The 27,648-nt window shown below is 42.5% G+C and overlaps 1 protein-coding gene across 6 annotated transcripts in view; it reads right to left on the reverse strand.

The window, feature by feature from the left end:
* Positions 1 to 27,648, reverse strand: part of LOC124871727 (obscurin-like protein 1) — a 62,437-nt gene that overhangs the window by 15,110 nt on the left and 19,679 nt on the right. For 3 of the 6 annotated variants that reach the window (XM_047371220.1, XM_047371219.1, XM_047371215.1), the window contains 14 exons: positions 19,112 to 19,390; positions 18,660 to 18,935; positions 18,302 to 18,448; positions 15,328 to 15,603; positions 14,942 to 15,214; positions 7,867 to 8,142; positions 7,506 to 7,781; positions 7,053 to 7,328; positions 6,696 to 6,971; positions 5,952 to 6,221; positions 5,587 to 5,853; positions 5,203 to 5,472; positions 3,190 to 3,456; positions 1,984 to 2,250 (listed from right to left, as the gene is read on the reverse strand). In XM_047371220.1, coding sequence (XP_047227176.1) covers positions 1,984 to 2,250; positions 3,190 to 3,456; positions 5,203 to 5,472; positions 5,587 to 5,853; positions 5,952 to 6,221; positions 6,696 to 6,971; positions 7,053 to 7,328; positions 7,506 to 7,781; positions 7,867 to 8,142; positions 14,942 to 15,214; positions 15,328 to 15,603; positions 18,302 to 18,448; positions 18,660 to 18,935; positions 19,112 to 19,390 — 3,696 coding nt within the window. The remainder of the gene's footprint in view (positions 1 to 1,983; positions 2,251 to 3,189; positions 3,457 to 5,202; positions 5,473 to 5,586; positions 5,854 to 5,951; positions 6,222 to 6,695; positions 6,972 to 7,052; positions 7,329 to 7,505; positions 7,782 to 7,866; positions 8,143 to 14,941; positions 15,215 to 15,327; positions 15,604 to 18,301; positions 18,449 to 18,659; positions 18,936 to 19,111; positions 19,391 to 27,648) is intronic. The other 3 variants (XM_047371216.1, XM_047371217.1, XM_047371218.1) reach the window with 3 other exon arrangements.

Below are 27,648 nucleotides of genomic sequence, written 5' to 3' on the forward strand. Positions count from 1 at the left end.
CTGAAAATTTCAAAATAAAAGCCTCAGTCTTCAAGAGTTACTAGTAATTTTTTTAAACTGATAATAGCATAGACAATGAATTTTAAATAGCAAGCTGCGGTCCGAGAAGCACGCACCAAGAGGCAGGCCCCGTCTAAATTTCTTCCGAAATTTTCTAGTTTTCCATTACAATTCACTACCATCTCAATGGGGGCATCATTAATAGCAAGATGGCCCCACGGTCCGAAGTGATGTGATTCGTAGTGGCACAAACAACAACAGCTTAGACAGCTGCTCTGTTTATAGCTTCTGTCAGACTCAGAATGAAAGAACAGAGCCAGAGAAGGTTCTGGTCTGCGAGACCCGAAGTATCAGAGAGAGAGATGGAAGACATGTCGTATCATCATAATCATGCCCTATCAAACAGAATGACATGAACTAGAGGACATGTGAGGGTAAGCTAACGCTACCTAATGCTAGCCTGCTATGATAGGGCTCATTTACACAATAAACCCTGCCAAAAAGATTTAACAGTTGAAAATATTAGTTACTGAAATTGGCTGTGACTAATGATGCCGCCCCCTAACCAATCAGTGGCCGACGGTCTTCTGACGTCGTATTTTCAGTGTAACTCAGAACGGTTTCAGCCACAAGCAAGCAGGTACCAAAAACAGTAGCTGTTCCACGTAACCATTACTAATGGCAAAGCAGATAAAGTGAGTCCAACCGTTGTGAACCGCTCTGAGTAGGGACTATTGGAAAAAGGGCATTAGTGTGATCGTTCCAACTATGAGTTAAAGGCAACGAACTCCTATTGAAGCATTTAGGGTCAATATGGCCACTCAGCTTCAAACTGTGTAATGCATGTACAGCCGTCCTCTATGCCTTCTGACCACTCACTGTTCTGTCTGTAACCTGCCAGTAAAACACTGTGCGGCTTTAACAAAACCAAGTAAAGTCATAATCAGACTATTCTTTAAAATCGTTCCTAGTTAGTGATTGTACATTTGACAGCTATATTCAAAAAAACGTGTAAGTCCTTTTCTTCTATTGTCAGTGTAATACATATTATCTAAAATGGGACATATCATACTTATAAATCGGTACTTTTCACACTTAAATCATTTAGTTGTGGTCTATATAAAGTGGGACAGCAATGCTTTGGTCTGAATTGAAACTGGAGAATTATTGTAGCTCCACAGGCTCCTCTTTTACCTGTTTTGAGGTGCTTCTGACAGCAACTCATTTTGGTGCCATCTCTTTAAATGCTAATGAGGCACTTCACACCCCACCCCCTCCAGGTCAAAGAGCATTCCAGTCCTCAACGTTCGGCCATTTCTGTAGTTTGAGAACAGAGATATGCCTATGTAGCGCCGCAGAAACATTTCATTCATTCAGACTCGTCCATCCAGGCTTACATGTTCGAGGCAGAGTCTGACGAGAGCGAGAGGAAAATGAAGACAACGAACCTGCAGAACTGCACCCTCAAAGCATCACAATGGTGTGTTATTGATGTATTTACACCCTCTCCATCCACACCAAGTAACTACGTTGAAGAGCATAGTTTACACTTTGAAGAGGTTCTGATGCTGGGGGATGGTGTATGAATTGTGTGGGTTAAAAAACCCAAAAACCGAACATTTAGACTTGTCCACTTGCAACACGACATACTTGAACTTGGACAATAAAATTGCAAGGGGAGATAAAAATGGTGGATTTGCAAAATTGGTCAGCCGGAGGCCCATGACCTTGATTTGCTGGTCCACAGAAAGCACTGTGATGTTCCATAAAAAAGTAATAGTGAATAGAGAAAACATAATGGATTGAAAAATATGACCCAAAACGAATATAAAGATATATACGAAGCACCTCGAGAGACTAAATTGAACTTTTCTGCACACCTACAGACACAAAGTACATAACAACATATATTTCTGAGCTGAAAAAGTGGACGATATGTCCCCTGTAATAATTCATTGCTTGGTCTATCTCTGAGTTGCCTACCCTTCACAACAAGCCTTGCAGATGTTTTCAGATTCTCTACAGTGAACACAAAGGTGCCTGTGTCTTCCACTGAAAGGTTGGAGATGGTAAGGCTGTGAACTTCTCCTTTGGCGCTCATACGGAAGTGATTCGTCGGCTTGAGCTGGATTCCATTTCTGATCCAGGTTCCTGGGACGTTGGAATGGGACAGCTCGACTTCGAACGAAGCTGTCTCTCTCTCTGTGGTTTTAATGTCTGTTAGCCCTCTCTTAATGGTGATTTTTCGTGCTGTGGGACAATAGGGTAGAAAGGACAAAAAGTTTCAGAGAACAGACCACAGCAGTAAGCAATTCTGTTCCAGCAGAACTTTGAGAGGACATAGTGTTCTTTTACACAATGGGCCTGGAATTTGTTCTGCAGCAGTTAATCAATGCAAGTTGGCATACAATACCAGGCTGATTTTAGCTGTTTGAGCCGTTGAGCTTTATAAAAATCCAGGTTTGAAACTGCCAAGTTTTTTCACTTATTGTAACATAGACAAACATTCCCAGTGGAAAAAAGAGTGTTTATTTTGGAGACCTGATGACAACAACCTCAGTTTTGAAGGCCAGGGTGTAAATTTAGATGCAGTGAGAGAAGATCAAAATTCATAGGAGGTGCCAACAGCAGCCTGAAGTCCTGGCTCCCCCATGCCCACCCGCACTAGTGTTGAAAGAACAGCCTTTAATTCACCCACTTGCCTGTACATCACAGGGCTGAGAAACATAAGCGAGAGGAAACCCTAGAATAAGTGCATCTTAATTACCAGCCGATGTTTGATAGGGCGTCAAGGTCAGACCAAAGATATGTCATTTAAAAAATCATTTAAACGTTTCACAAAAAATCCTAAAAGTAGAGAATACTTTACTTAATTACAAATGAATCTCCTTAAAACACAAGCCTGATATCTCTGTCCTGACGGATATTATAACCGATGTTTCTACTTTTGAGTTTGATTAAGTGTCTACGCTATTCTGCAGCTTGGTTTTGTTAGGATGTCACCTGTTGGTTACTATCACATCCTAGTACATACTGCCTCTGATCCCATCAAACTCAAATTACTTCCAGGCAGTTAATTAAGATTTGCACTCACAAGAAGCAGGGATGTTAGGTGTAGCCACCTGGAGTTGTCAGTAACAGCAGTAGACAAACATCAACAGCACAAAGCGAGAAGGCGTGGACACTCACGCTCCACGGTGAGCTGGGCCTGTGTGCGGTCATGAAGGGTTTCGCAGCTGTAGGTTCCTCGGTCAGACACTGCCACTTTGTGAATTGTGAGGAAGTGTTTTCGGCCCTTGTGTTTCAGGGTGTACTTGGCCCCAGGATGGATCAGCACCCCTTGTCTCATCCACTGCACCTCTGCTGCATCGAGACTCACCTCCACCTCGAGTGTTGCCTCACTGTACTCCTCAGCTATGACTGCAGTCATTTTCTTTGTGAACAGCGTTTGTTGCTCTTTAAAAAAAATAAAAATAACAGGACAATCCAAAAATATAGACAGAATTAAAATCAGTTACATAAAATCCAGATCAGTCCTAGTTGTAATCCAACACAATCAAGTTCTGTCTATTTTGCCAAACAGCTGCTATCTAAGGAAACCCAGTCGATTGCATCAAGTGACCGACTTTGCAGCAATCCCTCCTCATGAACAATCATATAGTGAGAACGGACAGGCTATTGGATCCTTTAACTTTGCAGCAATACCTCATGTGCTGCGTCCATGTGGTGACAGTGGAGAGAAGAACTCCCGTTTAACAGAAAGAAACCTCCGGCAGAACCTGGCCCAATGTGATATCTGCCGTGACAGCAGACACACAAAAAAACACAGAACCACTGACCCAGGAGCAGTTTCTATGTTAAAGAAAAGATAATGATTTAATGGCAGCAGCGGCTTCTTTATTGACTTCATCTAGGTGAGAAACACAGCTAAACATATGAGTTGTTGGAAATGAGTAGATGTAGTTAATCACAGCAATAGCAACTTCAGTTGCTTTGTCTAGGAGAGAGACAGGATTAAACACAGAGTGTTAGGGTCAATTGCATCAACTACAGAAAGACAACATGAAGGAATAGATTAGCTGATGTCTCCCTGCAGGAAGGTGCCTCAGCAAAGCAGTAACACAGAGGCATGTGAAACTTTTATGAAGAGAAAACAAGAAAGAAAGAAAGAAAGAAAGAAAGAAAGAAAGAAAGGGTCATTTTTGGTTTCCTTTGGCTGCTTTTTTAAATCTTTTTTCAGTCCAATACCTGTTTCCTCAAATCAAAACAATGGGCAAAAAAGGTTCCTAAAATGAAGCGATGAACCTGTGCTCTGTTTAAAAATTACAGGCAAGTGTGTTCCCAGTTTTTCTATTGAATTAATGCAAAACAACACCAGACATCACAGTTTGAGAGAAAGAAACGTCTGTCAAACTCTACCAAGTTGCAGACAGCATTACTTCATCCAACTAAATTAGCTCTTCTGAAATATTTGTATTTCAACAAGAACATTCTGTAAGCACTTATGTCTGTGAAGCAGGCAATAATTGTGACTGCATTTGATGATCTGCAGTTCAAAATGTATATGTAGCTCAAACCTAAAGTGAATTTTTGAAAACACACAATGGCAATTCCAGTCCCATGCTTGGCCATAGGACCACCTGAGATGGGGTCCTGCTTGGAAACTGATGTGTTTAGAGATGTCAAACCTGGACTAAATTATTCTCCACTCATTACAATTATTAAGACACAGTTTGTGATTAGTAAAAGCATTAAGCTTACATTGCCATTGTTAGATATCTATTTCACTTTTTCTTAAAGATATGACTTTCAGATACTAATCAGCTGCTGGAGAGAGTTTCTTTTAACATGGACAGTACTTTTTGTCCTCTCTTTGTCTAGTTGTTTTAAGTATAGGCTTCACACTATTCTGTCATGGTCAGATTCAAGAACTGAGTGAAAAAGCAGTCAGAATAAAAAACAAAAAAGTCAAGCAATAATTATTAAAACCACTTTTGACAATTACAAAAACAAGTCGGGATGCTTGGAAGGAAAATTAGAAAAATAATTTGTGGTTTTAATGTTTTGCACCTTCATATAATTTATGACAAATTTTGTTGTTCACAAATGGCCAGAGGAGTTAAATGTTTAAGCAAAAAGACAAAGCGGAAGGTCTGTGGAGACACATTTGTATGTGTTATTTGTTAGATATGAAGAACTCACCTTGGACCTGTAGCTCTGCCTCTGACACCACCCCCTCTGCATCAGCTGTCACTTTGCCGCTATCTGAAACCATGCAGTTGTTGATGCAGAGCATGTGGCAGAGTCCATTGCACGATATGACAGTGCGCTCATTCAATGCAACCTTCTTGCCATTCAATCGCCAAACCAACTTATTGTCGGCTGGTGAAACCACGCACTTAAACACAGCATCTTCGCCTTCACAGATGGTGATGTTACGAAGCTCAGCTATGAACTCGACAACACGGGGGGCTGAAAATCATCACATTCAGTCAGAATCCGTTACATTTTCAGGTAAAATATTCTAAGTAGGTAATAATTTGAATCACGTCACCTTCCTGAGTTTGAGAAAAGAAGCAGACTTACTTTCGATGGCAACAGTGGCTACTGTTCGGTCATCTGTGGATTCACAGACATATTCTCCAGCATCTTCATCCATTAGGTGGTGGATGGTCAAGCTTCTCTCTCTGCCTTGAGTCCGTATTGTGTAGCGGTGACTGGAAGTTATCTCCTTACCATCTTTTAGCCACTGGACGTCTCCTTTGGGCTTGTTGACCTCACATTGTATTGTAAGAGTTTGACCTTTCAGAGACACTGTGTTCTCCAAACATTTAATGAATTTCACCTTCATTTCTAGAAAACAAAATAAAATCACTTTTTAAAAATGTTACAGTTTTACATGCAAGTCATTTCTTGCTTAAGATAAAAGTCAGTGCACAGCCCGTTCTTACCTTTCACTAAAAGACTGAAATACATTTTGTCCGTGCTGACGTCACAAACATATTCTCCAGAGTCTGACAGCTGCAGAGGATTAATGGTGAGCTTATGAGTTTTACCCTCGCTGGAGATATGAATGTTGTCCTTATTCATCAGCTGGCCATCTTTCAGCCAACGAACATTAGCTCTTTCATTGCTCACAATGCCACACAATGTGACGCTCTCATTTTCATAAGCTGAGATGTTATTTTTTGCTTTTTTATTAACAAACTTTGTGGGTGGGTCTGAGAAAAAAAAAAAGTTTCTTAAAGAATCTGATAGAAAAAACTTTCATTATTATTATTATTAAACATACAACTCATAAACTTTTCAAATTACTAACGAAAGCAGTTATAACCACAGATGTTCTGATTTAAATGTAATTAAAACAACGCTTGAAGGCAATTAAAAAATATATACAAAGGATTCAATTTAGAAGGAGTTAGCATATTTACAATGAGCACCAGAGAGGATAAATGGTGCATCAAAACTGGAACAATGTTTTATTATTCAGTTACTGGAGCATCAGGTAGAACTATAAGGACAAATGATGCTGTTATGAATTTTTTAGTATTATTTATATGCATGAAACCAGTTGGTTGTATCACACCCATATATTACATGATTATGTTCAAATCAGATCACTTCATCTGGGAATTTAACCTGGTTCTTTACTGTTTTTTCAATGATTATTTGTTTTACAGTTATTTTATTCTAACCTTGCACCTCCACAATTGTGAATAGCTTGTCATCGACAGCATCACAGATGTATTCTCCAGAATCTGAGGGTTGAAGGCCAGAGAGGACAAGCTTCCTCACAACATCACAGCTCTCAATATTTATCCGACAGCTCGGTTTGAGTATCTCGCCATTCCGTATCCACTCTACGGCTGCGTTCGGTCTGGACACTTCACACTCCAGAATGAGATCATCTCCTGCTACCATCACATGATGCTCTGGGTTTCCTGAGTTCCCAATGATCTGCACAGGAGGTTCTGAAGATAGGACCATTAAAATTTATTATCATAAAAAAAGAAGTACAGCATTGATTTGCTGATAAATGTTTGTATAATTACCCTTAACAGTGATGCTAAAGGACATCCTATCATCTCCTGCATTGCAGGTATACTCTCCTGAATCTTCCAGTCCAGCATTTAGGACAACCAGGGATCGGAAAACGCTTTGCTCTTCACAACAGTATCTCTTGTTGTTGTCAATAAGCTGACTATCTTTGTACCAGCACACTGATGCATTGGCTTTCGAGAGTTCACACACTAGAATAATGTCATCTGAAACTAGAAACTGTTTTTCTGTCATTGCATCAGTTTTTCCAAGAATTTGTACAGGCAACTCTGTAAATGAATCAAACAATTTATCGGTTATCACTTTGGCTGTTAACGATACAAAAAGTCTTTATCTTCCTTTATCATCTGGGGTCTTTTGACCAAAAGTGGACTTTGTGCATAAAAGGAAGAAACATGTTTAGGAGAAACATTTATTTTTCTATACTGAAACAAAATATAACCCACCTTGCACTTTTACACTGAAATCCATCACATCATCTTTTGCATCACAAACATATTGCCCGGCATCCTCCACCATTACAGAATGAATGGTTAACTGACGTGTGACGCCATCTTCAAGGATCGTGACTTTTCTGGAGTCCTCCACCTCTTCTCCATTCTTCTTCCAGGTCACTTCAGCATTTGATCTTGAAACCTCACAGTCTAGAACCAGAGTCTCACCAACCACTTTCTCAACTCTGCTTGCCATCTTCCGTGGGCGTATAAAACGAACAGGCGGTTCTGTGCAATAAAAAACAAGACATTTCTGAAAGATGAAAAGTACTGAAATAACAAAACACTGGGAAGATCTTTACCACTTCTTTACCTGCTATGTTCACAAAAAATGTCACAGAATCGTCTCCTGTGTCACATACATATTCTGCAGAATCTTTCACAGTTGTTTCAGGTATAATGAGTCTTCTGTAGACCCCGTCCACTTCTAGTAAGAGATTCTCACTTTCTTCCACCTCGAGTCCATCTCGGTACCACCGTACCACAGCGTTGGGCCGTGAGATCTCACAGCTCAGTACCATCCGTTCAGAGGTCTGCTGACACAGCTCCATTTGGGACTGGCTTGGGGATATAATTTGCACTGGAGGTTCTGGAAATGGAAATGAAAACCTATATTATGCATTTTTATGAAATTAAATCTAGATAAAGTTGGAACCGTCTCAAGTGACTAGTGCTCTGCAGTATAAGAATATCCCTAAATAAAAACTAAATTAAACTTTAAGGTATCAGTATTATTCCAGTGTAATACATGACTCTCAAACAGCTGAGATGCAGAGCAATAATGAACACAAGCAACAGACAGAGAATTTCATGATAACTCTTCTTTCCAAAACTGGAATTAGTAGTATTAAGAGGAAAATTATGCAAATGAATGAAAAAATTTTGTTGTTTATCATGGCTGTATTCTAAAAGTTAGTTTTTATTTGTAGCTTTGGCATCACATTTTTGTTACAGCACTAATGACCAGTGGGCTCAAATGTCCCCACTGGACAATACCATATTAAGCATTGTCTTGCATAAAATTAAATTGTGTCATCACCTATTGTATTATATAATAATTCACTGTACGGTATCATATTTAATCAAATAATATCAAAACAGAAACGGAGCTTTTCTAACACATTTTATTTATGCTCTCCATACTTATTTGCACACCTGGTATAGATTGTGAGAAAATAAATAAACATAAAATAATTAGATTAGATCACCGAGGTGGTTGTCTGGGGCTTAAATGCCCCTGATAGGGTCTCCCATGGCAAAACAGGTCCATAGCAAAGGCTCTAGGTGACGTGTCAGACAAAGAGCGGTTCAAGACACCCTCATGAGGACAATTACATCGAGGCACGTGACGTCGCCCGGAACAGCAGAGCCGTGGTCCCACCCTGGAGCCAGGCCTGGGGTCGGGACTCGTCGGAGAGCGCCTGGTGGCTGGGTTGCTCCTCGCGGGATCCGGCCGGGCCAAGCCCGAACGAGAGACGCGAAGCCATCCCTCAGTGGGCCCACCATCTGCAGGGGGGAACCGTGAGGAACCGGTGCAAAGAGGATTGAGCGGCAGACGAAGATGGAGACCTCGGTGGCCCGATCCCAAGATGCTTAGGCTGGCTCTAGGGATGTGGAATTTCACCTCGCTGGGGGGGTAGGAGCCTGAGCTTGTACGGGAGGTCGAGAGACATCGACTAGAAATAGTCGGGCTCACCTCCACGCATAGCGTGGGCTCTGGAACCCATCTCCTCGAGAGGGGCTGGACTCGCTTCTACTTTGGAGTGGCCCATGGGGAGAGGCGCCGGGCTGGGGTGGGTTTGCTTGTTGCCCCCAGCTCAGCCGTTTGGTGTTGGGGTTTACCCCAGTGGATGAGAGGGTCGCAGATGTTGGAACCCACAGCCATGGATTTCAACATTAAACTCTGGTATGGACTCTTCTGGAACTTTCAAACTAAAGTGCATTAACCTTCTTCCGGCACAGCCAGGAAACGGGATAGCAGCAGACTTCCCATGATGCCACTGTCTGAATAAGAGCACCCCCTCTCAAACAAACCGACCTCTTTCCACACGGCCTTCAAGAGGGACCGGTCAGGAGAGGCCCAGCGCGCTAATGTCTTTTGCTGGCAAAAAGACAAACTCTTCAAACTGGATCCAAGAGTGTCATAAGATCACGCGATCATATGCACAAGTTAAGTATGAGTGAATCACTGTTTGTGTACCCGGTGATTTCATTCATAAAGAGGGGAAATTAAGGTATAAGCATTGCTTACTTTCTCTCCGAGGCCTGCCAAAACTGTGTCGCAGAGAAATCCCCAGTAGAGAAGCTGTTTCTACAAGCCGAGTCTGAAGGAAGGACAACGGCCCGCACCGACGTGTTTACAGTAATGCACAGCTGGTTGACGGACAGAACGGGCCGCCCAGCTACAGCTCCAGAGCTAACCCTTTTGTTCACAGAGCGAACGCACCTTCAACCCCCGAGGTTAGCTGAAAGTTAACTGCTTGTTGACTGTGGATGTTTCTTCAAGCTTCGCCCCTTGGACAACGTTTCCTCACCATGGTTCATGAGGTTAGGTGTTTTGGGCAGAGACAGATTTAGAATGAAATGATCTAAACGTTTTTCAATTTATGAAGTTTTGTTTGTGTTGAACTCAGCCAAAAACAAAAACAGAGTTCAGGCGGGCGACCAGGAGGTTGTCCCGAGCAGGCACAGAGTTCAGGCGGGCGACCAGGAGGTCGTCCCCAGCAGGCACAGAGTTCAGGCGGGCGACCAGGACGTCGTCCCCAGCAGGCACAGACTTCAGGCGGGCGACCAGGAGGTTGTCCCGAGCAGGCACAGAGTTCAGGCTGGCGACCAGGAGGTCGTCCCCAGCAGGCACAAAGTTCAGGCAGGCGACCCGACCTGCACCAAAGACGTGGAGGCCGACAGGAGTGTAGAGACCGTGGCGGCCTGCGACGGGAAACTGCGGGTAGATCAGGAGGCCGACTGAGCAGAGTAGAGGACCTCCCAGAAAGTCTGTGGAACTCCGGAGGCGTGGAGCCTGGCGAGCCCTCAGAGGCTGAAGCAGAGCCTGGCGAATCCTCAGAGGCTGAAGCAGAGCCTGGCGAACCCTCGTCTCTAGGTTCAAAGGCAAGAACGAGGACCAGTTCCTCACTGAACCCCTGCAGACTAGGAACAGGAGCTGAGGCGTCGGCGGGACCCTCAGTGACGTGAGCAGGAGCTGAGGCGTCGTGGAGCTGAGGCGTCGGCAGGACCCTCAGTGACGTGAGCAGGAACTGAGGCGTCATGGAGCTGAGGTGTCGGCAGGTCCCTCAGTGACGTGAGCAGGAACTGAGGCGTCATGGAGCTGAGGCGTCGGCAGGACCCTCAGTGGCGTGAGCAGTGGCTGAGGCGTCAGCCGGACCCTCAGTGGCGTGAGCAGTGGCTGAGGCGTCAGCCGGACCCTCAGTGGTGTGAGCAGAGGCTGAGGCGTCAGCCAGACCCTCAGTGACGTGAGCGGAGGCTGAGGCATCCCCGAGACCCTCAGTGGCGTGAGCAGAGGCGACGCCGGGGCCCCCGATGACTTGAGCCGGGGTGTCCCTCTTACGACGTCCTCTGCGCCGTGTGGAGGGGGTTGAGGCTGACTTAGGGTCAGGCGTCATCCCAGGCTGTGGTGTGTCTGGCTGTGGTGTGTCTGGCTGTGGTGTGTCAGGCTGAAGACCTGGCTGTGGACCTGACGTGGGCTGCTCTGCAGCAGTAGTAGCTCCCTGGAGTCCTGGCGTGGGCTGCTCTGCAGCAGTAGCAGCTCCCTGGAGTCCTGGCATGGGCTGCTGTGCAGCAGCGCTCTGGAGACCTGACGTGGGCTGCTCTGCACTCCTGTGGCTTGGTGTGGATGAAGGAGGATGGCAGTAAAACAACCTTACTGCCGTTTCATACTCCATCTCTATCTGCCTTATCCTCTCCATCAGCTCAGGAGAGGAATACAGGAGACCAGTCGTCCTGAGGATCTTTATTTGGCGTGCAGTGAACCTCATGCGCTGCTCCAGCTCGGCAGGTGTTGCCCCAGAACACCAGGCTGGAGCGAGCGCAGACGGCATGGGCGGAGGTGCAGCGAGCCTGGGAGACAGTACTGTGGCAGGCGAAGATGCGGGCTTACTTGCTGCAGCCCTCACGTAGGCTGGCTGGGAAACCACCTCCTCGCCAGCCGACCGGCTAGGAACCCCTGCACGTCGGCATTTCTTGCGGTGGGAGGAGGACGTGGGCCTCACTGCCGGACCAGAGTGCACAACCAGGGGAGCAGGCGGAGAACGGCGACGAAGGGGACCTGTCCCCGGAACTGGAATCGCCAACCTGGATCCATCATAAGCCGACTGCGGCACTGACAGCCCTGCAGAACGGCGCAACGACTTCTCCGCCTCCCGAGACAGGAAAGTAAGGAGGTCAATGGAGCTAGCCTGATGCTCCTCCGCGAGGTCCGTTGTTGGCGGAAATATTCTGTCACGGTTTACTTGATATTGGACCCCAGAATGCAGACGAGCAAGCAGCGTGATGGTAAGTGAAGAAAAGGTTTAATTACAAAAACTCACAGTCAGCAGGAGGCAGGAACAAAACAAACGGGCAGGCAAGACAGGCATGGCATGATCAAAAAGACAAGACTTGGTTTGAGAACTAGACACGAGCATGAGAGATGTTTCCGCGACGACTAACAGAACAGGTGTGAATATATGGCGTGAAAACCAGGCGGAGCAAGGAGACAGATTAACTTGAAGCAGGTGAACTGAATAAACTTAATTAACAGAACAAAATGTGACTGGAGCAAAACAGAGACTCTTGAACACAAACTAGAAAAACATGAACCAAAAGCATAACCAGATCCACAAATCAAACTTGACAAAACTTGAACAAGACGACAAAACAAAAGCATGACCAGGAAAATCAACAGAAACATGATTCAAAACTTGAACAGTGAAATACATAAGGAAAAACCCCGAAACCAAAAACCAAACAACCCCAAATCATGACACCCGGAACATCATTTACTAGATTTGATAACTAAGTAAACACCATTAAGCTCCATTTCTCCAGAAAGATTTGGCTCTTTTTCAAAATACTCTCTTAATAATATTTCTTCAAATATTATTTCAATAAGTAAAGGCAGCTAATTAGACACTGTTGAGAAATGGTTGGTTTTATTCAGCAGATCATTATTTAAAACATTATTTTATTAAAATAATATTTTATCTGATCTTGCATTGTGAATGGTTGTCTAAATGTTGCTGATTATTGCTTAAGTTGGTTCGAAGACTAACTTAACTTCATTTCCAGATCCTTCAAGATAATCATTGGTTCTCAAACATTAACATTGCATGGTAATGTTGCATCACTCTTTTGGTCATGATTTCCAATTATCTTTAATCAGCTTGTTTATATTGTACATAGTCCATTAGTCTTCATTATTCTTTAATTCTGCTTGGTAGTTTAGTTGGATTGTTTTAGCAAAGTAAAGAGTTTGTTGATTGAAATATGTTTGACTTTGAGTTGACTTATTTTTGTTAACAAATTCTTGTATTTTAAGAAATTGTGTGAATTTATTTCATGTGTGTGCAGAGTTTATGTTGTTCAATAATGTCAGAGCTTGTCTCACACCTATCTATTTTGTCCTAATACCATCGCCTTACTGGGCTGGTATTCACCCTTAACAGACTGAAATATTATTTGATAAAATATAAAAATATTAATATTAAATATTAAATAATATTTTCAGATTCATAATCACAACAGATCCCTGCGCCTTCAAGTTGGGGACAGGTATCTGACTGTCATGTCAGCCTACGGGCTGAGCCCTTCTTGGCGTCCCTGTCGGGGGTGTTGGATAGTGCCCCCTCCCGGGCACCATTATTCTGCTGGGGGACTTCAACGCCCACGTGGGAAATGACAGTGACACCTGGAGAGGCGTGATCAGGAGGAATGGTCTCCCCGATCTGAATCCAAGTGGTATTTTGTTATTGGACTTCTGTGCTAGTCACGGATTGTCCACAATGAACACCATGTTCAAGCATAAGGGTGTCCATCAGTGCACTTGGCACCAGGACACCCTAGGCAGGAAGTTGATGATCGACTTTATTGTCGTGTCGTCAGACCTTTGGCCGCGGGTTTTGGACACTCGGGTGAAGAGAGGGGCTGAGCTGTCCACTGATCACCACCTGGTGGTGAGTTGGATCCGCTGGAAGAGGAGAAAGCCGGACAGACTTAGCAAGCCCAAGCGCATAGTGAGGGTCTGCTGGGAACGTCTGGAGAGCCCTCGGCCAGGGATGTATTCAACTCCCGCCTCCGGGAGAGCTTTGACCAGATTCCGGGGGATGTTGAAGACATAGAGTCCGAGTGGACCATGTTCTCCGCATCTTTTGTCGATGCTGCTGCCCATAGCTGTGGCCATAAGGTATGCGGTGCCTGTCGCGGCAGTAATCCCCGAACCCGGTGGTGGACACCGGCAGTAAGCTGTTAAGCTGAAGAAAGAGTCCTATCGGCTGTGGTTGGCTTGTGGGACTCCTGAGGCAGCTGACGGGTATTGTGAGGCCAAGCGTGCCGTTGCCCGAGCAGTGGGAGAGGCAAAAACTCGGGCCTGGGAGGAGCTCGGTGAGGTCATGGAGAAGGACTACCAGTTGGCCTCAAAGCGTTTCTGGCAAACCATCCGGTGCCTCAGGAGGGGTAAGAAGTGCTTTGCCAACACTGTTTACAGTGGGGGTGGGACGATGCTGAACTCGACTGGAGACATTATCGGGAGGTGGAAGGAGTACATTGAGGATCTCCTCAATCCTGCCATCACGAATTCCCTGGTGGAAGCAGAGGCTGAGGACTCGGGGTTAGACTCTTTCATCACCCAGGCTGAAGTTACCGAGGTGGTTAAAAAGCTCGGGGGCCCATTATTAGGGGCCATCCGGTCTGTGTACAAGCGGAGCAGGAGTTTGGTCCGCATTGCTGGCACTAAGTCGGACCTGTTCCCGGTGCATTTTGGACTCCAGTAGGGCTGCCCTTTGTCACTGGTCCTGTTCATAACGTTTATGGACAGGATTTCTAGGTGCAGCCAAGGGCCGGAGGGGGTCTGGTTTGGAGACCAGTGGATTTCATCTCTTCTTTTTGCAGATGACGTGGTCCTGCTGGAACCCTTTAGCCAAGACCTACAGCATGTGCTGGGGCGGTTCGCAGCCGAGTGTGAAGGCTGGGATGAAGATCAGCTCCTCCAAGTCCGAGGCCATGGTTCTCGACTGGAAAAGGGTGGCTTGTCCTCTTCAGGTTGGAGGGGAGTTCGTGTCTCAAGTGAAGGAGTTCAAGTATCTCGGGGTCTTGTTCACGCACCATAGCATATGATTTTAAAATGAAATTTAAAACAACCATTTCTGCTGCTAACTGCACAGAATCAAGGGATTTACCTGTAATATTAAGATGAAAGAATATTGAATCATCAGCGGTGTCACAGACGTATTCTCCAGAATCTTCAACTCTGCTAGAAAGAATCTTCAGTCTCCTGTAAGGGCCTTCTGACTTGAGCTTGATGTTCTCACTCTCTTGCAGCTTTTGGCCATCCTTGAACCAGCCAACAACACCGTTAGGACGAGACAGTTCACAGCTCAGAATAATTTCCACAGGTACATGACGCTCAAGGTGTACATCTTCCTTGGGGTAGACAATCATCACAGGAGGTTCTTTGGATGAAGAGTGGAATGTAAACAAATTATTTGCACATGCTCTTCTCTAAAATAAAGGGAGGTAACATATGTTTTCTGAGAATGTGTGTTTTTGTAAGGTATTTTCTTACCTCTTATGTTGACCTTGAAGATTAAAATGTTGTCTCCTGTACGGCATGTGTACGTGCCAGTGTCAGACAAGAGGGCTGATTGTATTATCAGATTTCTCTTGGCTCCCTCGGCTTCCATCCTAATATTATTGCTTGGTTGTATTTCAGTTCCATCTTTGTACCACTGGACAACACCATCAGTCCTTGATACTTCACATGACAGAACAAGCAGCTCTTGTTCCACAGCACTACGAAAAAGGTCCTTCTCTGGGATGTCGGCAAATGTTACTGGTGGCACTGTAGAACAGTACAAAAAGCTGTGTGAGTTTTTGTTTGAAATAGATTTTTTATAGCTTTTCCTATCCATGCAACCACTGTAAATTCAGATTTACAAAAATTCAACATGCTGATTTCAAGACTTGCTATCTCACAGCTCATAACACACAGTGTAACACTGAAGCAGTGCATTCAGGTAAAAAGAGTGGTTAAAACAGTAAAAGGTCAGACACTTTTCCTAAGAGCTTGGATGACAAAAGAGCATTTAGAAGAAAATCTGTTATGGTGCAAATGAGGATGGTCATGATTTGCTTTCTTATATATTAAATGCCATGAAGGTGGACACAACTGAAGAGTGAAAATAACTTGCGAAGAAAAAGCTTAGCATATCACCTTTCACCTTGAAATCTTTATCATCGTCATCAGCTTTACATTCATACACCCCAGAATAAGATGACGGGGTCGACTCCATGACCAGTGTTCTCTTATCTGGCTCTGATTTGACCTCTATATAAAAATTTGGCAAGAGTTCTATCCCATCCTCATGCCAGCTGGTCTGGACTGCATTGTCTGAGATCCCACATTGCACTTTGGTCATGTTGCCTGCCTCAACAGATTCGCTCTTCTCAGCCTCTGGAAAAGCTGAGAATCAAACTCATGCTATAGGACTTTCATTTCATAGAGCGATAACCAGACAGCAATCAGACTTGTGGTTGGGCAAAGTAATGTACATATTTACCAGGATTTATTTGCTCAAGGGTAAAACACATCAGAAGACAGGAAGAAAAACGTTTGTAAGCAGGCTGAGTGAAAGTGTTATTTCCATATTGTGCTAGTCCAATGTGAGCACCTTTTCAGAGCTCTCTCAAACATGTTAGTTTTTAGCTTTCTATGGTCTACCAGGCAGACAGAAAAGATGTAAAGGTTAGCAGACACAGAACATGTCTTTGATGCTCTGGACAGCATTACAAGGATTTGATAGGATTTGTATTTTGGGTTTGCAGGAGGCTGGGTGGTCATGTAGGATGCAGGGTATCCAGATGTCACTTTTGAAACCAAGTTCCTGGAGGAAATATACATCTCTTTCTTACATCGCTTCCTAACAGCCAGTTCTGAATTTCACTTTGAATAATTGTCACCTAAACATAGTAGTGGGGTATATGCACCCCTATGATCCTGCTGTTATGTTGTCCTGTGCTTTGAATTCTGATAAGGTCTCCCATTGAAAATTGGCTTTAGGCAAGGGATCAGACTTATAATATTTCAACTCGAAGAATATCCTACTTTTACTGGAGACCTAGACTAGGGAGACAGGAGCATCTGTCAGTCCTAAGGAAAAGAAACAACCAGTCAATAAATGGTCAGGTGCCATGCAGACAGAGGTGGGGGCTTTGGCATGCTAATTCCTGAAAGCAACACCTGACATTTAGCACATTCAGCTTCTTGTAAAGCCAAACTCTATCCCTATCATATTCCACTAAGTGCTGGTAGAGCTCTCCAGTGGATCTACTAGGCATCCACTGTGTCTGGTGACTGTCAATCACTCTTTCACTGACAGACTGTCCTATGCTCTTTCAAGTGTCTGTTCATGAAAATGATTCTAAGTATATCCCTTCTGGCCTAGAAATGCCTGAGTATTGCCACAAGAAGCCGTAGGTTGCTGCTGGAAAGTTGCATGTCCAGGGCTCCCTTAAGTTACTTCTACAACTTTTCACAACTGGAATAAATGAATGGGTGATCGGGTTGTATTGTAAAACTGCCTGGGGGTACACAGTTGTCACAGGGGTCAGATGGCACCAATGGATAATGTGAATATGAAGAGAAACAAAATATGTTTAAAAGGTAAATTTCTTCATTGCGGGTGTGGCCCCTAATTAACGTTGTGAAACTTAGTGAACAGTCGGTAGAAGGTGACCTTTACTTATTGTTTTCTCTGACTGTTGGATAACAGCCTGTAACACATTTCCTCTTTATTGGTCTACATCTGTATGTCCAAACTGAAACAATGCTTCTTCGGGCGTAACTTTGTTGTCAATAGAGACAATTTGAAAAAATGGTATATGGTCTGCACTTGGATAGCGCTTTATGAAGTCTCAGGACTATGCACTCCAATCATTCATCTACCCATTCATCCACACATTCACACACTGTCAGTAGTAGACTACGTTGTAGCCACAGCTGCCCTGGGGCAGACTGACTGAACGGGGCTGCCATACAATCGGCACCACGAGGCAGGTGAAGTGTCTTGCCCAAGGACACGACGACTGAGACGGACAGAGCTGAATTTTAACTTTTGTATAGTTCTCAACAAGATAAATGATATACTTATTTACTCAGCTTCCCGAAAGAACAGATGACCAGAATCTCTTTTTGGGAAGAGAGATCCCATTGAGCAAAAAAACCACTGAATCTTTAAATACTTTATCACGATCAAATCTAGACTAAAATCAGTCTCAATCATTATTTTTGTCTTGACATGGATTATTAATCATTAGTGCATGTTATGAAGAGTTGTAACTTTATTTGACCAATTGTTTGAGCAAGAATTGAAAGTTAGTATTTCTCACAAAACTCAAAATACTTAGATCACCTGCAACATCCACCTTGAATTGTATACGGTTATTTGCAGCCTCACAGCTGTACAACCCAGAGTGCCTGGTTTCTGCTGATTGAATAACCAGGGCTCTCAGTTTTTCACTTGTTTGAATTTCATATTCACTTGTTGCCAGAAGAGGTTCTCCATCTTTTTTCCAGTAAACTTGAGCAGCTGGCTCTGAGACTTCGCACTGCAGCTTAACTGGGCGGCCTGCTCCTACACATGTGTTTCTTGCAACCTCTGGTAGCTCTGTAAACCTCACAGGAGTAGCTGTGGATATTATGAGATTTGTTAAGCTTACATCGTTTTTCGATGTTGTGTTGTCCAAACTATGGGTTGACTATTAGCACAGATTCAGTGTTTGAAAACTACGTTCAATCATTAAAGGACTTAATCAGTTGTAACTTGTGCAAAGATGCAACTATAGCCAATATTAATATTAGTATGCTAAATCTGTTAGAAATGAATTCAAGAAAATCACCTTCAATGTCCACCTGAAAGGTCACAGCCTCATCTGTGAGGCTACAGCTGTAGAGGCCAGAATCAGAGACCTTAGCTGAATGAATTATTAACTTCCTCAGAGTGCCATTTCTTTTCATATCAAGACCTGTTTTGGAGAAAAGCTCCACCTCATTTTTAAACCAGAAAACCTGAGCAGCAGGATCTGACACCTCACACTGCAGGATTATTGGAGAGCCAATTCTAATTATCTTGTATTTTTCTGACAGTGGGGTTGCCATAATCCTTGGTGATTGGCCTACAAGAGGAGAATGAAGAGAATAAAGGGTATACATAAGTGATGAATTCAGAAACACTGGGCAAAGCATATTTTCCAGCCAGTCACTTTCTTAAGACATTTGAAGCAGTGTTGTAACACCATGCAGGCTCAGCACATCCTTTGAAGTTACCAAAAATAAATCAATAATCAATCACCTTTTATGTCCACTTTAAAGGTAATGCTGTCATCTGATGTTGAACATTTATAGATACCAGCATGTATGCTCTCAGCAGATGGAATGAGTAGGGTCCTTGTCAGACCATCTGACTTCATTTCCACATTGTCCCAAGACCCAAGTTGAATCCCATCCTTATACCAGTCGACATGAGTTGAAGGATCATGAGAGAGTTCACAGTTAAGGACAAGAGGATTGCCTTCTTCGATGGACCTGTTCCTGTCCTTTTCTTGCAGCTTTGAGAACTTCACAGGTAGTCCTATAGGTTTGGGATATTGCAAAAGAAAAGAGTAAATATTCAACTGACTTACCTAATGCAATTTACTGAAGTAATTAAAGATGTTTTCAAACATTTGACTTTGTTAAGTTGATCTACACAGCTTGCAGAAGACAAACATATCTCACAACAACATATTTGACAGAACAAACATCTAACACAGAAAGAGACATAAAATGGACTAAAAGTATATCTAGAAGATGAAAACCAAGAAGGCGCGACATCGTAGAGTCCAGCGTCACACAGTTCTTTTAGAACAGCAGAGATTAGAGGTAAGTTGCAAACAAGAACATGTTTTCTGCTTATTCTTTTCTGTCACATGTGTGTTTAGTAATGTCAAAGAATAATAAAAAAGAAATGCAACCTCTTTAATACTGCAGACATTCAGATTGTAATGAGAATGGGCATATTTAAATGATAGGATGGGAAAATAAAACAGAACACCTCCTGAATTATTTTGGTTTTATTTTGTTAAGATGTTATAAGTATTTAATGTTGTCACCAAACAATGTGAGGCCATTTTTCCTTTTTAAAAGTTATGTGTATTAAAGAAGCAGACTGATAAAACTATTTTATGTTAAGTGATAAAACTCTATTAACGAATAAGCACTCGTGTTAGTGCTTTGCAAGACACCAAAAGCACTATAAGGTTTAATGTGCATCACCTTTTACTTCCACAGAGAACTGAATGTCATCATCCTTTGACTCGCAACGGTACACACCAGTATGAGCGCGCTCAGCGGATGGCACTACCAGACTTTGCAAACTTCCCTGTGACTGGATGTCTACTCCACTTTGAGCTAGGAGCTTTCTTCCATCCTTGTACCAACTGACTTCTCCTGATGGGTCTGACAGCTCGCATTGTAGAGCTATGGGAGAGCCAGCTATTACTGTCATGTTCAGGTCAGACTCAGATAGAGCTGCAAATGTCAGAGGAGGAGCTATAGGATTGAATGTAAAATAAAATTAATCAATGAGGTGTACTGTTATGATCAAATGAAAAGAAAGATTTACCTTTACCATGAACATCTTTGTAGTATGTGACATCAAATTAATAATAGTAAATGATAACATAAATTGTTAACAGCTGTGTGTAAGTTTAATATTATATACAAATTATTAAGATAATATCATGTCATTATTAAATTCATGAATTGAAATTAAACACAACAGAACCTATTTAGGCTCCGAGAGCCATCCATCTATTTTCCACCGTTTATTTGACGTCAGAAATATTTAATCCCTCCAACTTCTTCCTGGCCTGTCCGAGGGTCTCCTACTAGCAGGACATGCCCAGAAAGTTCCCAAACAGAGGCACATGGAAGGCATTCTAATCAGATACCCAAAGCCATTTAGGTGACTCCTTTTGGTGTGCAGAAAAAGCCCCGTGGATGTTAGCTTTGCATGTTTTCTCTTAGACTGAGTCTAGCCTCTCAAATGGAGGAAGCACATTTTGGCTGCTTGCATCAACAATCCTGACCCTTGGTGAGAGCTTTAATGTTGATTAACTAATAAATTAAAACCTTTCCTGCTTTGGGTTGGCATTAATTTACCACAACATAGTCAAATAGCCATGAGGTCATATTAGCTCATATGAAAGCCATTCTGTAATTGACCAGAGCTTCTTTTTTAACACCCTACAATGAAATTTCCTAGGGAGGATCAACAGTGTGATCTGCATCCAGAGTCTTTGTTTCACAGCCTTCCCCACATCAAGATTAAACTCATCACCAGGTGGTGATCATTGGATAGCCGTGTCAGTGTTTTTTGAGAAATAGCGTCACAGGTCTGATAACACAAGTAGAGCTTCGATCATCACCCTATGGACAATGGTGGCCTGGTACCTTGTACCCTTATGCAAGACATACTCTTAATCATAATTTCCACTTTGGAACACCCATGCTCATCTCTGAAATCCAACAAAAAACTACTGCTCAGATTGAGATCAGCGAGGCAATTCCTCCCAATCACACCCTTGTAGTTGACTCCATCATTGTCCTCAAAGGCTTTTAATTACCCCAGAAGAACGACAGGAGTCTTAGGCTGATTTCACATGCCACACACGTCGGGACTTCACCAAGCTGAGTGATGCACAAAGCACACAACACCAACAAGGATACCACCTTGTGCATTGCCCCCAGGTTAAAGTTATTCTTTCTTGTGCGCAGCACGCTGAGACGTTTTTGGGCGGCCAAGAGAGAGGAGAATCTAGCAGCATCTCAGTATCTGGAGCTTTTCACATAAAACTATATACTATATGGTGACCTAAACATAAAACGCTGTGATTATGAAGCACATAGCCATACATTTTGGGAGTAAAAGATGTTTAAGAAACGACACAAGGGAGATGAGTGTTTATGTACCTCAAGAAGTGGTTGTCAACAACTTAGTCCCTCATGAATCAATTTGTGTCCTTTGTGCACCCTGCTCAACACTCCTCTCTCCTGCTTTTGACTCCAACCCTGCGGCAAATGCATTAGATGCTCGTCGTCTTTGATGTAAAGCAGCCTCAGATAGCAACTATTTCAGGCAACCATCCAGAGATTCCAAAAAATCAAGAATTGTCTTATTGTACTTAGCTAGGCCAAGCCTCTAAAAGCTACACTTTTACACTAATCTATACCCAAAGTTTATCTATTACCTATACTAATCTATACCTAAAGCAGAACAAATCTCCTAGAGAGGGTCATTTTTCTAGTCTATAGCTCATCAGGGAAAAAGGGTGTGGGGACACTCACAAACCTGTTGCTTTTAGTTATGTGGTCTCCCAGAGGAGTCTGCCAATCATCTATGTGCCTCTTTATGTTGCTAGAGGAAAGTTTCTGACCACTGTGCTTATGCATCAAACTATCAGTTTAAATCAACTGGTCTACAGGTGATGTTCTGTTTTTTAACCTATGTGCTATTGTTGAAACGTTAGCATCATACTGGGGAATAAACTGGTCCCTAGGTTTACTGGGTACTAGGAAACCAACAGCCAGAAAGTTAATGCTACCTCTTACAGCAACAATTGGAGAATGTCTTGGTAGACACTACTGGAGATGAAATCCATTAAGCTAAATAAGGCCTTTAGGCCTCAAAGATCTCAAAAGAAACCTGCCATTTGAGGTCTGCAAGGCAAGTCCAACTGGAAGGAGGCCCTGGGTACACCCAAAACTCACTGGAAGGTCAAATTATGCCACCATTGGGATCCTCCATCAAAGACTAAAGCAGCTCTTTGGGTAGAGGAATGTCTGGGTGACACTTCTGGACCTGTGACCTCTAACACGATCTCAAAAAGGAAACTTATGAGATCACATCCATATTACGTTCTTAAGAAACTGAATATCTCAACCTGTCTTTAACGAGCTTACATGGTAAGACTCCTGGGTTCTGAGTGACCTTTTGGTTCCTCTTAGAATTACCAGAGTGCATTTCAGTAGCACTCTGTCTAATGGAACTATCTCTAACTGTATCATTCCTATAACATAAAAAGACATTATTATTATGGCTGGTCCTGTAACTGTTAAAGCAGCCAGTGGGAAATGTAAGTTGGCAACTTTTGAAAAACATATCTGTAACAAACGTCCTCTCGTTAAACCTTCTCAGTCTCAGGGGTTAACCTCTGGAACTCCTTATATCGATTTTTCGTAATTCATTTGATGGAAACCAAATGCCCAGGTAGGGACAAGCAATACGTATTGGTTCAGACAATAAATGAAGTGTTTGGTGTCTGGTGACGCTAAACCTACAAAAACCAAATAATAAATAAAAACAAGTGTGAAACAATGAATGAACTGATATTTTGCTATGAGAATACTGGTAATTTTCTGATGATTTCTTTAATAATTACATGATATTACCTAATGAACTACATTCCTATCAAGTTTTCACTGGCTACATTTCAACTGTTTCAATGTTTTGACCAATGTAAATTTATGATTTATTTATTCATTTATAATATTATTTATATTATGTTGGTGACCAGACAAGAAGCCTGTAAAAGGTAAGAAGAGTGATCTAGGGATATTTCTAATATTCTAATATTTTTATCAATCTATTATAATGATATAATTATTGCTAAACAATTTGCATAGTACAGAATACGATTGATGTTATCAGTTGGTGTGTTTCATTCAAACTGAACAAAGATTTTCATTTGATATTTTCTGCTAATTTTGTATAATTTTAGAATTCATTAGTCCTGTCTAAATAGTGCTGATAGGATCAGAGCTCAGAGATATTTTTGTATGTTTTCTAATTCAACATGAAAGTACATTTAACCCTTCAATTAAATCCATTAACATAAAGAGATTAGTTATCACCTTTAACATCCACATAAAACTGCATTGAATCGTCTGACGTCTTGCAGCGGTAAATTCCTGCATGAAACAGCATCGCTGATTGGAAAGCCAGCGTTCTTATGGCACCCTCTGTGACCATATTTTGCCCAGCTGCTTCAGATAGTTTTATTCCATCCTTAAACCAAGTTACTTCAGCATTAGAATCTGATATCTCACACCGTAGCTCAAAGGGTTCACCAACTTCAACAGCCTTGCTCCTGTCACCCTCATGAAGAGTTGTGATTCTCACAGGCAGAGCTGGGGATGCTTCAGGTAACATAAAGAAAAAGTGTCATCACTATTAATGACTACGACAAAATATTCCTTAAAATACATAAAAAACAAAAGTTCAAATCAAGATTAGTCATGCCAAAAGAAATAAGGTTAAAAAAAAATCATAAATCTCTTCTTCAATATTAGTCATTGAAACAGAAATGTCCTTTGGTTAGACTTTAAATAGCTAGCTGTTTGAGTTAAGTTTACAACTTAAATGTATGTTTTTTCTCTGTTTCTATAATTCTTTCTAAAGCACCCAAGCTCAGTTTAGCTTTAACTACTAAAGTTTTAGTATAGACAAAATCAGTTGAGTAAATGCAAGGTTGAAAATAAATCAGAAATAGCAAAATGCAATCTTCAACATACACAATGTCAACATTGTGTCCATCTATTGTTTGGCTGAAGCTAACCGTTTAAATCACCTTCAACAGCCACCTTATTAGCAGTGACACTGTCACTCCAGTGACTGTCATGTGTTCTTGACAGATAAATCCTCTCAGACTGTGCCGTAGATATCTGCTTGGTTTCATAACAGTCTGAAAAGTGTGTGGCAAAACTTTCCCCACAGATGTTTGATAGGTCCAGTTGGTCTTCTGAAGGCTCCATGCTCTGATCATGCTCGTTTTGGATAGTTTTTTCCTGATTTGACAGACATAGCAACTCTGAAAAGTTGGATATTGTCTGTCCTGTGTAATTAAGGTCCTCCAATTTGACATATGTAATTGTCTTGAGATGTTCAGATTGGGAAGTTTCTATCTTGATATTTGTACACAAATCTGATGATGTTGCATTTAACAAATTCTCTGAGACTGCAACTGATGAGCGTTTGGCTAGGTTTAGCTCCTCTGGCTGGTCAGTTGCTGTCCTTAAACTGTTACTGGGCCTCAAAAAGAGGTTGCTTCCAGACAGTGAGTGATCTAGAAGCTTTTCTGAAGGAACAGCTGGTATTTGTAAAGACCCATAATCCTTTTCTGACTGGACAGTAGATGTCTTTATGGATTTTGAGGACTCTTCTGATGCTATAATAGAACATTTTAAAGGTTCAAACCATTCATCTTGCTGATGAGTTCCATTTTCTAGGGGGGCACAAAACTTGTCTGGTTGGACTGCTGAAGCTTGTACGGTGCTCGAACTCTCCATTATGGTGCTTAAAGTCTTATGGAGGTTACCTGGCTCTAGTTGCTCAGCTGGCTTCTTTTCAGAGCGGTTTGTCTGTGTCGATGGGACAGAGTACTCTAAGTCAAGTTCAGTTTGTATAAAGTTAAGGTGGGATTTAATGGTGCTGCTGTCAGCTGTAAAACCATATGTTGGCTGAGAGGTGGGCATATACTCAGCATGGACTTCATGTTCCTGATTTCCAGTGAAGATGCCAGAATTGCATTGTGAGGACATCTGGATATCTTGGTCAGAGTAAGCCTCTTCCGTAGACATGTTCCTTTCTTGGTCAGAAGAGTGCCTTGGCGATGCAGCTATAAGCATTGTGATGTACACAGAGAAAGGTTTTCAGTTGTTGGTGTTCTCATTATTTCTTCTCACAACATACTTTACAGCAGTGGGGGTTAGCATGAAGTTATGGGATAATCCATTGCAAAGACAATCAAGAAGATCGACCAGGACTGGTCTTAAGGTAAACAACATGTCTCCCTTACAGTGACTCCTGACATACCACCAGTACTAATCCTTTTAAACTTAAAAAGGCAGTTATTTAGTTTTCTTAGGAGAAGACTTTGTTGTCATTGCAACGGGCAGAGATTCAGGACAGCAATGTGAATGACAGGATCTCGAGATGAACAGGACAAAAGATGGAATTTAAGAGTTGCAAGTTGTAAGCAAAGATGACTGTTAAAATGAAGAATGAATTGACAAACATAACATAGATTTTAGTGGGAAAAGCAGCTAGACATCTACACAAAACCACATTTGATTAGGGGCCAAAAATATCAGTGAAATGACCTGGAATCGGGGATGAAAGTGTGATACAGAGCTATTTTCTGAAGGAAAAAAAAGATTTACAGATGGCTCGTATGATTGAGCAAACGGTGAAATACACCACTACTGTTAGTGGCATTTATGGGCAGGGTTAACATGGATGACTGATTTTGAAAGATCAAATCACCTTTGAATTCCACAGAGTATTGGGCTGATGCATCAGCTACCTCACCAATCTCGTCACCCGAGTGACACTGCACTGCTGTTTGGACAAAGCCAAAGAGAGAACAATGAGGTGGGTGAAAGCTTCACGAATGTAACTAAATTCTTCATTCTTAAATGTGCAAGTACAACGAAGGACAACACCTTTCATGTCCTCTTTTAATTGTACACCATCAGATGCGTCCCAGCCAAACCTGTCATCAATAGGCAAGCATTGGGACTCAGGGTGCAAGATCTGGCTGTGCTCTTCGCTGCCAGCTTCTCTTTTAGGATATATCTGTGTTCCATCTTTGTACCAGCAAGCTTTAGCAATGGGATCTGAAATCTCAAACTGCTGAACAATTGGGTAGTGTTCTTCAGCTGCTGACTTGGTCTTCTCGTCAGGTTCAACTACATATGTTGGATGGGACACTACAAACAATCATTAAGGAATACGTTCAGTGCATACCATCCTTATTTCTAGAACATAGACCTAAAGACAATCTTTCAAAGATGCATACAAATAACTGGAATTAAACACTACCGTAAAAATAAGTCAGGACTACAGGTCCTTCTCAAAATATTAGCATATTGTGATAAAGTTCATTATTTTCCATAATGTCATGATGGAAATTTAACATTCATATATTTTAGATTCATTGCACACTAACTGAAATATTTCAGGTCTTTTATTGTCTTAATACGGATGATTTTGGCATACAGCTCATGAAAACCCAAAATTCCTATCTCAAAAAAAATTAGCATATCATTAAAAGGGTCTCTAAACGAGCTATGAACCTAATCATCTGAATCAACGAGTTAACTCTAAACACCTGCAAAAGATTCCTGAGGCCTTTAAAACTCCCAGCCTGGTTCATCACTCAAAACCCCAATCATGGGTAAGACTGCCGACCTGACTGCTGTCCAGAAGGCCACTATTGACACCCTAAAGCAAGAGGGTAAGACACAGAAAGAAATTTCTGAACGAATAGGCTGTTCCCAGAGTGCTGTATCAAGGCACCTCAGTGGGAAGTCTGTGGGAAGGAAAAGGTGTGGCAGAAAACGCTGCACAACGAGAAGAGGTGACCGGACCCTGAGGAAGATTGTGGAGAAGGGCCGATTCCAGACCTTGGGGGACCTGCGGAAGCAGTGGACTGAGTCTGGAGTAGAAACATCCAGAGCCACCGTGCACAGGCGTGTGCAGGAAATGGGCTACAGGTGCCGCATTCCCCAGGTCAAGCCACTTTTGAACCAGAAACAGCGGCAGAAGCGCCTGACCTGGGCTACAGAGAAGCAGCACTGGACTGTTGCTCAGTGGTCCAAAGTACTTTTTTCGGATGAAAGCAAATTCTGCATGTCATTCGGAAATCAAGGTGCCAGAGTCTGGAGGAAGACTGGGGAGAAGGAAATGCCAAAATGCCAGAAGTCCAGTGTCAAGTACCCACAGTCAGTGATGGTCTGGGGTGCCATGTCAGCTGCTGGTGTTGGTCCACTGTGTTTTATCAAGGGCAG

The sequence above is a fragment of the Girardinichthys multiradiatus genome, chromosome 7 (genome assembly GCF_021462225.1).
Source record: "Girardinichthys multiradiatus isolate DD_20200921_A chromosome 7, DD_fGirMul_XY1, whole genome shotgun sequence".
NCBI lineage: Eukaryota > Metazoa > Chordata > Actinopteri > Cyprinodontiformes > Goodeidae > Girardinichthys > Girardinichthys multiradiatus.